The 13,844-nt window shown below is 38.6% G+C and overlaps 1 protein-coding gene across 1 annotated transcript in view; it reads left to right on the forward strand.

Annotated features, from left to right (window-relative positions):
- The window catches only part of hdac10 (histone deacetylase 10), a 36,314-nt gene that overhangs the window by 15,836 nt on the left and 6,634 nt on the right, over nt 1-13,844 (forward strand). The window contains 6 exon segments of the mRNA XM_059546089.1: nt 738-920; nt 1,489-1,531; nt 4,117-4,195; nt 12,255-12,389; nt 12,473-12,569; nt 12,654-12,751. Coding sequence (XP_059402072.1) covers nt 738-920; nt 1,489-1,531; nt 4,117-4,195; nt 12,255-12,389; nt 12,473-12,569; nt 12,654-12,751 — 635 coding nt within the window.

Consider the following 13,844-nt stretch of genomic DNA (forward strand, 5'->3'; position numbering starts at 1 on the left):
TTACTCCAGGATATTGGTTTATTTCGAATCAGAGAGAGTGTTATCCACGTTGAAAAAGTAAATAACTTAAGTAATTTGTGGATTTATGCTTACTCGAGATTAGTCAGAGTTAGTGAACTGGTTCAACAGGTTCACTAAGAAGAACCGGTTAAATCCAACTATTCGTTCGCGAACCGGACATCATTATTACAAAGGGAAGAGATATGGATATGTAGAGTATTAAATATTTACGTTAGTTTAATGAGCTTTTTCATTGAACAGTTTTAAACCTCATTATGTGCACTCTTGGATGAGAGTTTCATCGTTTTGACTGTAGTAACCGAACGCGACACGCAGTTCAATTGCTGAATAGAGGAAGACAGACAGCCTCAGGGGAAAGAAGAGTTTATGTGAACTTGAATTTAATTACTTCAATATTAATCTGTAACTCATATTGAGCTATGGAACAGCTTCAGAACACTTGAAATATGTTCTCGAAAACGTTTTGGTGCTTTTTAATGTTTTTGTGCCTTTTTCCTGGGGCTCAACAATAACACAATAGTATACGCAGAAAATCGTATTTGGATCGGTTGTCTGACCGATACCCGATCCACAGAAAATGCCAGTATCGGAGCAGATAGCGAGTATCGGATCGATGCATCCCTAGTTTTGTGAATTGTTTATTTCATTTTACTTGCTTAATCTTCTGTATGAGAGTTGCTTGCTTCTAGTAAATCGTCATACCTGCATTTCTTCAGGGCTGTGACAAAGATCTCCTGGCGGTTACACTCTCTGCCCTCTCTGGGGCCCCTGTCCCTCCACTCGGGCCCCTGGGAGCTCCCAATCCTGAAGATGTTCAGATGATGGAGAAGCAGAGACAGAGGCTGCAGAAACGCTGGAGTTTGGTGCAGGAGGGATTGGGTCTGCACAGTGATACCACAGTTCACTAAAATATTTTATGGATCATGTAATTGAGCAGTTTTGTGAAACATACATCACATATGTTTATCTAAAAGTTCGTACATGATGAATTATATGTGTTATGTGACCTTAGAATGCCTTAATGTACTCTTGTATAAATAAATTGATAATAATGTGTGTTTGTGCAGTTTCAGAAAGCTGATGGAAACCTCTAGAACGTTGAACGACCTGCATTTTAATGTTCAGTTACGGAAAATAATCATTTTTGTACTTTGAACATTTTGTGTGGCATTAAAAATGAACCTGTTACAGTTTTTGTTGGTAGTTTTTATTTGACTGTTTCTTGTATAAGGTTTGTTGAGTTAGAAGTGAGCTAAATCTGACAAAACCTCCATTTGAGGATGTTAGCAATATCATAAATGTTATACATTTTGAATTATGTATTATAAACCGCTTGTTTTTGCCTCTGCTAAATGAATTAATGTAAATAGGTCAATGTTTTTTTTTAGATGCAGAAAGTTGTCTTTTAAGGCTTTATTTAATAACACTAGATGTCTTTGTTAGGTGATTTGTGTTGTGTGTGTTTAGTTTCTGTCTATGACTGACTGTAAGGCACGCAGGCCAAGGCATGGTAGGACATCCTCGGAGTGTCAGAATGGGTGTTGAAAACAATAAAACAAGGTTACGTACTGCAGTTCTGTCGGAGGGTAAAAACAACCTAGTTGTTCGTTTTCTGAAGAGGTCCAGGAGGCCAAACCCTCCTCGCCACTTCACGATAACCCCACATGGGACCTATCCATGGTTCTAAGGGACCTCAAGGGGCTTAAAGTGGCCCTAGCACCGGTTAAGCGAGTAGGAGACTTACAAGCTCTCTCCGTGAGTCCCTATTGTCTTGAGTTCAGGCCTGGAAACTCCAAGGTCATCCTGAAGCCAAGGCTCGGGTGTGTCCTAAAGGTTCTCTCCACTGCATACAGAGACCAGATTGTTGTTCTCTCCGCGCTTCCTCCTCCTCAGGATGACCAGGAGTTGAACTTACTCTGCCCTATCAGGGCTTTAAGAGCCTACATTGACCGCTCCGCCTCTTTTCGAAAGTCAGAACAGCTCTTTGTGTCCTTCGGAGACTGAACCAAGGATCATTCGGTCTCAAAGCCAAGACTATCCAGAAGGATAGTGGACGCGATAGCTCTCGCTTATTCATCCTCCCGGCTCCTACGGAGATATGGAACGAGTACTGCGTACTTTACCGTGCTACAAGCAAGGATACCTTATGTCGTCGCTTCAGTCGAATTAAATCAGTTTGTCTAGGTGAGACGGCCGCTTATATAGCCCGATGCCCCCCCATTTTGCCACATTCGGGCGGGCTCGCTCACCATAGTTTCACTGCGTGATTTGAAAAAGGCTTCAGAAATTGGAGAAAAAGGACTTTTCCCTGTTGTGTCTCAGCCTATCGGCTAGTAACTGAGTATGGTAATTGTTGTTAGATGGTTAGGATAGAACTTGTCGAACTATTGTAGACATTTTTAGTAGATAACGCTTTGAAGTAAAATATTAAAATAGTATAGATTTCAGGAGGAAAAGCCTGAACAGAAACAGTATTTTGTCACATGGCCTTGCATGTATCTAAATGTAAAAATAGAATTCATATAAAAAAAAAAATATAGATTTTTTTTTCGTCCAGACCTACGCTTGGAAGAAAACATAGAGGCCGTGCCTCTTGAAACTTTAATTGTGAACAGCAGTCTGTTTCAAAGCAGAGGCGGTGTGCAAGCGGTCATGCACCAAACTTAAAATCATGTTTTATCTTTTAATCTTGATCTTTTTATCGCATTTCACCCATTACTGGGTGGATTATTAATTGAAACTATGGCAATGTCATCCCCGAGACCAACACCTCCAGTATAAGAGAAAACAGCAGGCCCACGGCCATTCCAGGATTTCTTCATCTCGATTATCATTTCATATTGAAAACTTGAAGCTGTATTTTTAAAAACTGGATATTTGCAGTCTAACAATTCAGAACAAAAAGTCTGCTGTTTGAAAATATCTATATATATAAAAAAAACTGCCATAAAAAATAAATTGTGTTAAATTTCAAATGTTAAATATTCAAGTGAAAAAAAAAAATCAAATTCAAAACTGGTAAATGTCATAAAATTCAGTTTTGTTAAAATGACACTTGTCTATAATTCAAATGAACACAATTCAAATTCAAATAGTATTGTCATATTTTAAGCTCCATACAAAGCTTTACAAAATAAGTAAAAAAAAAAGCCTCTTCCAAAAGAAAGGTAGTGTATAATCGTTTTGACTGTTTCGTAAAGAGCTGTTTGAAAAAAAAAATAAGTATTGCAAATTGCAAATCTGTTTGTAGGCCTGACTTGATTTATGAAATCTTCCATAGTCTGTATAGAATACAAAATCTTAATATTACAGTGTGTTTTATGTGGGTCCCATCTCATGTTGAAATAGAGGGGTAATGAAGCAGTTGATCATATGGCTAAAAAGACACTTAAGTCAGACTTGCAATGGAAAGTTCCATTGGGTAAATCAGAAGTGGAAAGTCTCATTAAAACAGAAATCAATAAGTTATGGCAAGGACAATAGGAACAGGAGACCAAAGGTCGGTTTTTATATAAAGTACAGAAGCAAGTGACAACAAGGAAGTGAAGAGGAGAAACTGTGATTACAAGATTAAGAATCGGACATACAGGTCTCAATCATAATCTCAGTCGTTTAGGGAAACACGCAACAGGAATATGCATAAATTGTGACAAAAGAGAGACTGTAGAACATGTATTGCTAGAGTGTGAAGCATACAGCATAGAGAGAACCATACTCTTAGAAAAAGTCAAAGAATTAGGATATACACACTTGTCAATAGAGGGTTTATTTTCTTTTCATGCATCAAAACCATCAGCATGGCCTGTTCTCATGAGATACTTAAAAGAAACAGGGTTATTAGATAGAATTTAAGAACAACCAAGAACAATATCTTGTTTTCCCTTTTTTTTTTAAATATAGCGTCTAAATCCGCATTGAAGCTCCACACCCCAAACAGTTGGTGGCGGTAATGCACCAAATTGGTATGCCAACTGCCAATAAATTTAAAGAGGAAGAAGAAGGGTCTTTGACCTCACTTGTTTTCGCATGAGTGGTTTAAATTATAATTTACAGTGAGTTACAGTTATCAATCAGTCGTTTTTCTTTGAAATCCAGAGCAGAGTGTTTAAATGGCATCAAGAAGCGCACTGATCTTTGACGAGGAGATGAGCGATTATAAACTCCTCTGGACAGAGTAAGTCATCTCATCATTACGCCTCTTACAAAAGTTAAAAAAAGTTAAAAGTTATTTTTTCTTAGACATGATATTATGATAGTAGGACCATATCAGTTGTATGTATATATATATATATATATATATATATATATATATATATATATATATATACACACGTGTTGAAGACGAGCAATATTATTATTAGTAGTATTTTTGTTGTTAATATTAATAATTAGTCAGACTAGTAGAAGAAAATATTTGATGACACTGACAATTTAACCAAATACAAAGCGTTTATTAAATTTCCATTTATTAAATTTATGTGTGTGTGAGAGAGATAGAGAGAGAGAGAGAGAGAGAGAGAGAGAGATTATGACTGGTGTTGTTTATTGTAAGTGTTTGTTGCCTTTTCATGACTGCCTTTAAGGGTCATGATTTAGGACAATGTCCCGTCCAGAGACAAGCTGTTTCGTGTTGAGGTTTTGTTCAAACCAACCATCAAAAATACCCTCTCAGCATCAGCATTAGAATGTGGAAGGCTAAAACCAAGGCTGCGATCTTCGATAGCCTCCCAAATTGGTTCAAGCCAGTCACCTTTGAAAAAAGGAACCAGGGGCCTCTATTTCTCAAATGTTTTCCCTTCATCGTAATTACTATTACTAAATCTTAAAAAAAAGCACATGAGTAGAAGAGTGATTAGAATATGTGAAAATCCTTACCTGTCTACAAAGCCATCCTTAAAAATATTTTGGTTTGAAGTAACAGTAATTTTTTTTAAAAAAAGGGTCGGTAGGTCGGTCTATTTTTTTTTCAATGTAAAAAAAAAAGGAAAATTTTGGTGATGGTGATGACGTAGGTAGGAATTTTAACAAATTAGCATATCGTGACGTCAGTGACTGGGTCTTCAACCCGTGCCTTCGGGCGCATAATTGCAAACCTCATTTTGAAGCAGGCTATATAGAACACAAACAAAATGAAATCTTTGTCAAAAACATGTTTATTGCATGAATTTCATGTGAGAAGAAAAAAAAAATGAGGTACTGTTATACTGTTTTACTTGCATCCAACGCTAGGTATCAGTGCAACCTACAAATGAGAGACCGTTAACTTTGCTTTCTTGGCTTGTCACTTTTGTGAAAAAAAAATCCTGTTTGATTTGAGTGACAAGTGTTCATTGAATCGATTGTAAAATCGATTTTGCATGTCTAAATAAGTTTTATACGGCAAATAACACCAAATATAGGAAATATAAGGAAGCTGCCTTATGAGCCCCGGTACTTCACAGTCCGTGTTCCATTCCATCTCGCTGCGCGCACAGCCGTGTCTACACAAATTTCAAAGGCGGACGAGCTCGACACGCAGTATCTGCTGTCTCCTCTTTCACCTCGTGTACGCGCACGGTCCGCGGTCTCAAAAAATGCCCGCACGCGGATGATGAAAAGGACATAATGCAGACAGTGTGACTTATCAGTGGCGCACGAGATGCGATGACGATGTATCTGGCATTGCATTATAAGGTTATGTTAGCCTATCCAGTTGAAGCCATTATTTAATTTAATTTTCTAAAAATATCTCAAGACTTTATGTTGGGTTTTTGTTCCCCATCCCACTGCATCTCATGTTTTTAAATGAAAAAAAATTATTCTGTGTGACTAGTTTTCCGCCCTTTTTATTTATTTAACCATGCATCCTACATGACGCTGTTTTTATAGTTCTTTAAGCAACTTAATTAATAATAATTGTTCATAAAAATTATTTTAGATATTATGTTGTTTTTTCACAGTCATGTATTTTAATTCTTTGAATAAACGTGCAGTAATATTTTGCTCGATGCGCTATCTTGAGGCCTCAGAAGAGAAGCAAAAAGCTTTTCTTCACCCTAACTGAAATTATTATGCATTTTAAATTCGAATACAATTCGAATTTTGATCATATTAAAGTAAAAAATTTGAATTTAGTTTTTCAGCTATTTTGACAGCCCTAGGCGATTCTAGCCCTGAATACCGTCAGAATTCACATTTCTGTTGTAAAAAGTATTATTTGCTGTTATGCGTGTGTCCGAAGCTGCAGTTGCTGTGTGATGCGTGTTCCAAAAAAAAAAAAAAAAACCTGGACAGGCTCAGAGAGAAGGTCGTTAAAATCAATTTCCTATTTTCGTTTTCGAAACTTGTGTTGGTTGGTCCAATCGATTCGTGCAATAGATTTTCGAACATAGTGACAGTCGACACGGACACGGTTTTAGACTAGACGGGAGAAGGGATAGGAAAAGATCTGGGCACAGTTTTTCCAAAACTTCGTGCCAGTTAAAGCGGTGTCGAGCTGTTTTAATGAATTGTTTTAGATGTATTATGGTGCCCGAACCCGTATGACTTTGAACAGTGACCGCGAACATTTAGTTTACTGCAGCCGCAGCCATCATTACCAAGCGCGAACCGTTGACTCTGACAGTGAGTGAGAATATGAGACGAAGCGCAGGCATAGTGTGACATCCGTCGTCACAGGTTTTTTTTTTTTTTAATTAAGTAAGATAGCCTTCGTTTGTATGTAGGCCTAGAAAATTTATATATTTACAATTACTTAAATATAATTAATATTATTTTATTGCTTTTGCGTTAGTAGTTTGAAGAGTAAAACAAAATTGTTCGGTCTTAACGCAAATTTACAATCGGCAAGTCGGTCTGACCAAAAGCAAAAAAATAAATAAAAAATTGAGTCTGTGCTAAATTGACAGGGTCGGTCGGGTTACGGCAAAGAAGAATATTTTTAAGGATGGCCTCAGGCATGCAAGATGTTTGTGTGTGTGTGTGTGTGTGTGTGTGTGTGTGAGAGAGAGAGAGAGAGAGAGAGAGAGAGAGAGAGAGAGAGAGAGAGAGAGAGAGAGAGAGAGATTATGACTGGTGTTGTTTATTGTAAGTGTTTGTTGCCTTTTCATGACTGCCTTTAAGGGTCATGATTTAGGACAATGTCCCGTCCAGAGACAAGCTGTTTCGTGTTGAGTTTATCCATGGCATACTCCACAGCTCCGATCAAAAAGGCCAGTGCTGCCTGCTGGAATTGTTGATCCTTCTGTGATGTGACCTCTCCAGCCTCAAGGAGCCTTGTTGAGCGTAGCTCTGGTGGTGAAACCCACATTGAGTTTTTCGCCTATCAGTGAGACAGAAGACATAGAGAAAGCTAGTCAAATACAGGCATCTTATAGGATATCTCTGGGTTATACAAGTTTCAAGTTTTTTGTCATATACACATAAGTAACATTTATCAGTCATGAAATTTGTTGTACTCAAAGTAATCGCAACTTTACAGAAAATGTTTTAAATAGAAAGTAGATAAATAGAAGAGGTAAAATAAAAAAGGATTAATTTAGGTTTAAGGATTAATTCTAAAAAGTGACAAGTGTGCTATTAAGGAGAGTAAAGATGGTTGAGTAAAGTTCAGCATTCTGATGGCTTGAGGATATAAGCTGTCTCTGAATCTACTAGTGCTGTTTCTGATGTTCTTATATCTTCTACCAAATGGCAGAGGGGTGAGTATATTGTTACTGGGGTACCATACTTCTTAAAATTTTGTATCCATGTTCCATCATCAGAAAGACCACTCAATCCATAGAAAAGGTGTATTTGTTGTGAATAAGCAGACAGGTTTATCTCCCTATGTGACTTCAAAGCATTACCTGGCATTGGTGCAGTGGGTCCTTGAAGGGGATGTCATGGACTTCTCCTCCTCGTAGTGCTGCTGTTGTCATGAACCTTGAACAAAGTTTCTTGATGAATTTCGTCATCTGCAAAATGTAATGTCCAAAAAGATTCAAATGCATTATTAATGCAATTGGTACTCAGTTCAATGACTATGAGTAGATCTAAGTTTAGATAATTGTTATTTTTTCACTCTGTACAAGTAATTTATCAAATGGGGCACACACATGTAGTGCACAGAATCAAAAAATATCAGCTGTTTTGAAATTAGATAGCTTTAGATACCTTAATAGTCTTTCCTGACAAAGTAACACAACCTATATTTTACAGGGGTGTAGCATTTAAGAAAGGAGTCATCAAAATAGCCAAAAATAGCTCAACCCTCCCATTTACCTCTTCATACGGCTGGAATATGGATGATTTTTCTCTTTGGAGAATGAGGTTCAGTGTAGAGAACACTACAAACATTGTTGATTTTTTCCACCTGCACCGTCTCTTCGCCTCTTCCACCTGCACCGTCTCTTCGCCTCTTCCACCTGCACCGTCTCTTCCTCTTCCATCTGCACCGTCTCTTCCTTTTCCACCTGCACCGTCTCTTCCTCTTCCACCTGCACCGTCTCTTCCTCTTCCACCTGCACCGTCTCTTCCTCTTCCACCTGCACCGTCTCTTCATCTTCCACCTGCACCGTCTCTTCCTCTTCCACCTGCACCGTCTCTTCCTCTTCCGCCTGCAATGTCTCTTCCTCTTCCGCCTTCCTCTTCCGCCTGCACCGTCTCTTCCTCTTCCGCCTGCACCGTCTCTTCCTCTTCCGCCTGCACCGTCTCTTCTTCTTTCGCCTGCACCGTCTCTTCTTCTTTCCGCCTGCACCGTCTCTTCCTCTTCCGCCTGCAATGTCTCTTCCTCTTCCGCCTGCAATGTCTCTTCCTCTTCCGCCTGCAATGTCTCTTCCTCTTCCCCCTGCACCGTCTCTTCCTCTTCCACCTGCAATGCATCTTCTTCTTCCACCTGCAATGCATCTTCCTCTTCCACCTGCAATGTCTCTTCGCCTCTTCCGCCTGCACCGTCTCTTCCTCTTCCGCCTGCACCGTCTCTTCCTCTGCCGCCTGCAATGTCTCTTCCTCTTCCGCCTGCACCGTCTCTTCCTCTTCCGCCTGCACCGTCTCTTCCTCTTCCGCCTGCACCGTCTCTTCCTCTTCCGCCTGCACCGTCTCTTCGCCTCTTCCGCCTGCACCGTCTCTTCCTCTTCCGCCTGCACCGTCTCTTCCTCTTCCGCCTGCAATGTCTCTTCCTCTTCCGCCTGCACAGTCTCTTCCTCTTCCGCCTGCACCTTCTCTTCCTCTTCCGCCTGCACCTTCTCTTCCTCTTCCGCCTGCACCTTCTCTTCCTCTTCCGCCTGCAATGTCTCTTCCTCTTCCGCCTGCAATGTCTCTTCCTCTTCCGCCTGCAATGTCTCTTCCTCTTCCGCCTGCGATGTCTCTTCCTCTTCCGCCTGCACCGTCTCTTCCTCTTACCCCTGCAATGTCTCTTCGCCTCTTCCGCCTGCAATGTCTCTTCGCCCTCTTCCGCCTGCAATGTCTCTTCGCCTCTTCCGCCTGCAGTGTCTCTTCCTCTTCCGCCTGCACAGTCTCTTCCTCTTCCGCCTGCACCGTCTCTTCCTCTTCCGCCTGCACCGTCTCTTCCTCTTCCGCCTGCACCGTCTCTTCCTCTTCCGCCTGCACCGTCTCTTCCTCTTCCGCCTGCACCGTCTCTTCCTCTTCCGCCTGCACCTTCTCTTCCTCTTCCGCCTGCAATGTCTCTTCGCCTCTTCCGCCTGCAATGTCTCTTCGCCTCTTCCGCCTGCAATGTCTCTTCGCCTCTTCCGCCTGCAATGTCTCTTCGCCTCTTCCGCCTGCAATGTCTCTTCGCCTCTTCCGCCTGCAATGTCTCTTCCTCTTCCGCCTGCACAGTCTCTTCCTCTTCCACCTGAAATGTAGTGTTGTCACGATACCAAAATTATTGTTTGGATACTAATGAAAAGGGAAAATACACTCTCAAATATCATTGATGTGCTTTATTTTAAAACCGGGACAACATTCTAATCAAATAACACACTAAAATAATTAACATATCAACAGCAGATAAATTAAACATTTGAACAAAATATGAAATATCAAAATATAAAAAATAAAATAGAGCAATGACATTCAAGGTAAAGAAAGGATAAATTTAGCAGCATTATCTCAGTTATCATAAGAAACATAAGAGTAATAAATGTATCTTGATTCTGAAGTTTGAATAAAAATATGAACAGCGATTATATTAAACAATGTTTCTGAACTCAGAAGATTAAATGTTAAAAGATAAATAATATCAATTTAAGCAATGGCATTCAAGTAAAAAAAAAAAGAAAATGTGCAATTAGCAGCAATATCTCAGATATTGTAACTTATTCTGTCAGTTGTGCAACCTTTTCTTTCAGAGGAGAAAACTCAGCCAGTGAGGTTTATTGAGCGTCATCTTTTTCTACCAGTTGTGGACCGGCGGCCACAGTATCACTTGTGCTCACACATGCAGCCTAGTGATACGCAGGTCCGTTTTTTTTCCAACCCGCGGGTTCCTCTTCCTCTTCCACCTGCACCGTCTCTTCCTCTTCCACCTGCGCCGTCTCTTCCTCTTCCACCATTTTTGGGGGGCTTTCCTCTCAGGGTGAATGAAAAGATGCTTTGTTGCCTTTTACCTGACATCTTTGAATGACAGATGCAATGATTAATGCATCCTTGGCCAGGATATACTTATAAAATATGACATGATTTTAAAAGTGACCTATACCATCGACTATGCAATACACTTGACTTCAATTTATTTAGTGCTAATAAAATTATAAAGCCTTATTGGAGAGAGATATATTTAATGTGACAATATATCAGTCATCGTGTGATAACGAAAATATGACTAGGCCTAGACTACTTGTTCTGAGCAGATGTTGTCGGTGAACAGGCTGTAAAACTGCTGGCTAAATTACAGACACTCATGAAAAGCTGATCCCAATTAAATGGAAAACATTCTCTAACAGCAGTTAAGTTGTCATTGTTTGTGTCAAACAAGTTGTGGATTTGTTGTAACATTAAAACAAGAGATCATGACTTACTCTGTGCTCAAAGTGATGCTCGGAGCTCCAGTGGTTTCCTCTGTGGTTGAACACAGGATATGCTTTTTTTCATTGGTTGTTGTGTTAAATCTTACCCATATACAATAGTGCCATTTTCTGATTGGTTATTGTGTAGCCTTTTTTTTTTTGATTGGCTGATAAGTGGCAGGCTCAACTAAGAACTCGGAGACACGCTTGATTCTTGCCAGTTCCATAGTGAGAGCAGTGCGGGCAGAAAAATTTTGGGCGCTGCCACATATTAAATATATTATAAATAGCATGGCTGCGTAGAAGACAGCCTGCAGTCCAGATCTTTCACCGATAGAAAACATTTGGCGCAACATAAAGAGGAAGATGCGACAAAGAAGACCTTAGACAGTTGAGCAACTAGAAGCCTGTATTAGACAAGAATGGGACAACATTACCATTCCTTAACTTGAGCAACTTGTCTCCTCAGTCCCCAGACGTTTGCAGACTGTTATAAAAAGAAGAGGGGATACCACACAGTGTTAAACATGGCCTTGTCCCAACTTTTTTGAGATTGTTGATGCCATGAAATTTTAAATCACTTAAAATAATACATTTTCTCAGGATATATATATATATATATATATATATATATATATATCAACAGCCTTTACTCCAGTCTTCAGTGTCGCATAATCCTTTAGAAATCATTCCAATATGTTGATCTACTATCAGTAATGTTCTTTTATCTTTCTATTCATCAAATAAACCTAAACAAAATGTCACCGGTTCCAAAAAATATTAAGCAGTAAAACTGTCAATATATTAGAATAATTTTTTTGTAGGATCATGACTCTGAAAACTGGAGTAACATCATTTCAATCTGATGAAAATTCAGATTTGCATTGTATTGCAATTGTATTTTATATGTTTAAATAACCTCCTCACATGTAAAACACATGTAAACTCCTCACATGGCCGCTAAGTTATCGAACATCTGAACATCACGAACCAAAGGCACATTAACAAATATTCTTCCATCTTTTCTGCAAAATGTAAACTTATCGTGGAAATATCAATATTAATTATTTTTTACAGTCTATGGTCTTTTCAAAGTGAAATTAGCCTTGTTACCTGACCTGAATACAGTGCGCTGATTCTCTAAAATTGTCTTATCATCGCTATGCTTTAAAAGTGGACAAAACCGGCTTTTTTTATAATGCATGGCAATTTTCACATAAATTTTCACAATATTTTCACATGAATCTGTTTTTTTATTGCTCTGTCCAGTCCAGCCTGTGAGATCGAGGTTCCTGAGCGGTTGACCGTGTCTTATGAAGCGCTGAAGACTCGCGGCGTGGCAGAGCGGTGCAAACAGGTGCCGGTCCGCCTGGCCACCGAGCAGGAGATTTTACTGGCACACAGGTTTCGAGTTTTGGCATTAAAACTTAAACCAGGCCCCATTTCTACTGCTATATGATTGAGTTTGGTTTTTGTGTTTACTTTAGTGAGGAATATCTGGAGGCCGTTAAACAGACTTCCAAAATGAGCGTGGAAGAGCTGAAGGCATTTTCGAAGCAGTACAACGATGTCTATTTCCATCAGGTAAGTCCAGATCATTGATGCTTGTTGGGTTCAGGTGACTGGAGACCTTAACGCTTCTGAACACAGTTTCTCATGTGAGTGCAGAACATCTATCACTGTGCTACGATGGCTGTGGGCGCCACACTGCAGCTGGTGGACAGTGTGATGAAGAGAGAGGTCAGGAACGGCATGGCACTGGTCAGGTGAGCACACAACCCACAGCTGCTGCTTTCCGGATTGGAAATAAATGAGCAGATACCTGTCAAGAAGACCACCTGCTTAAACTCGACACTAAACATATGTTTGAGAGGCCCAGCGTACTCTGAAGTTTAGTCTGAAACTGAACCCAAGCAAAACTAAAATGAAAGTGAAACTAAAAACAAAACATTATTATTGTTGTTGTTGTTAACAATATAAATACATTATAATAATACTTGCATGTAATGGTCTTAATTTAAATATACATTGAATTATTTACAATAATTATTAATATTAAATATTAGTAATATGTTATACAATTTGAATGTAACTTTTTCATTTAATAATACATTTAATTATGAATTCATGTTGTTGTTATTGTTAGTATTAACAATATTAATAATGTATACTGATTTTATTATTAACAATATGTAGTTATGTTAATATTAAATACTAATAGTACTAACTTAGCATTTTAATTTAATAATGAATTTAATTAAGCATTTTATTATTGTTATTTTAGTATTAATTATATTAAATGTATTAATTTAATAATGCATTATTATTTTTATTATTATAAAATTATTACTACTACTAGTACTGTAGTACTAAGAATATTTGTTAATATTAAATATTATTTAATACAAATTGCATTCAACATTTTAATTTAATAGTGAATTTAATATTCAAATGTAGTAATTAAAAGAAAAAATATATATTTATTTAAATATGTACTATTATTATTATTGATAATGATTATTTCATTTAAAAAATGTACTATTTGAAAAATAAATTATTTGTTATTAATGAATGATTTGAATGATTGTATTATGTTAAAAAACTAAAGAATTACGGGTAGTCATCACTTCTGCATGTTTGTTATTGGAAACTTAAAGGAGCATTGCGTAGGTTCTGAAATGTCTAACTGTTACTGACACCAGTGGCCGTTAGAGGAACTGCAGCCAGTCTCATGCTAGTTCTCAGTGCGCACGCTCTTTTTTTTTTTTTTTTTTAATTCGAGTAGTGTCCGTGGGTGTCTGAATTGTGCTGGAGGCTGGTCGCTTCTTTCCATCCGCAGAGTCCATTTGAAAACACTAT

The sequence above is a fragment of the Carassius carassius genome, chromosome 50, assembly GCF_963082965.1.
Source record: "Carassius carassius chromosome 50, fCarCar2.1, whole genome shotgun sequence".
NCBI lineage: Eukaryota > Metazoa > Chordata > Actinopteri > Cypriniformes > Cyprinidae > Carassius > Carassius carassius.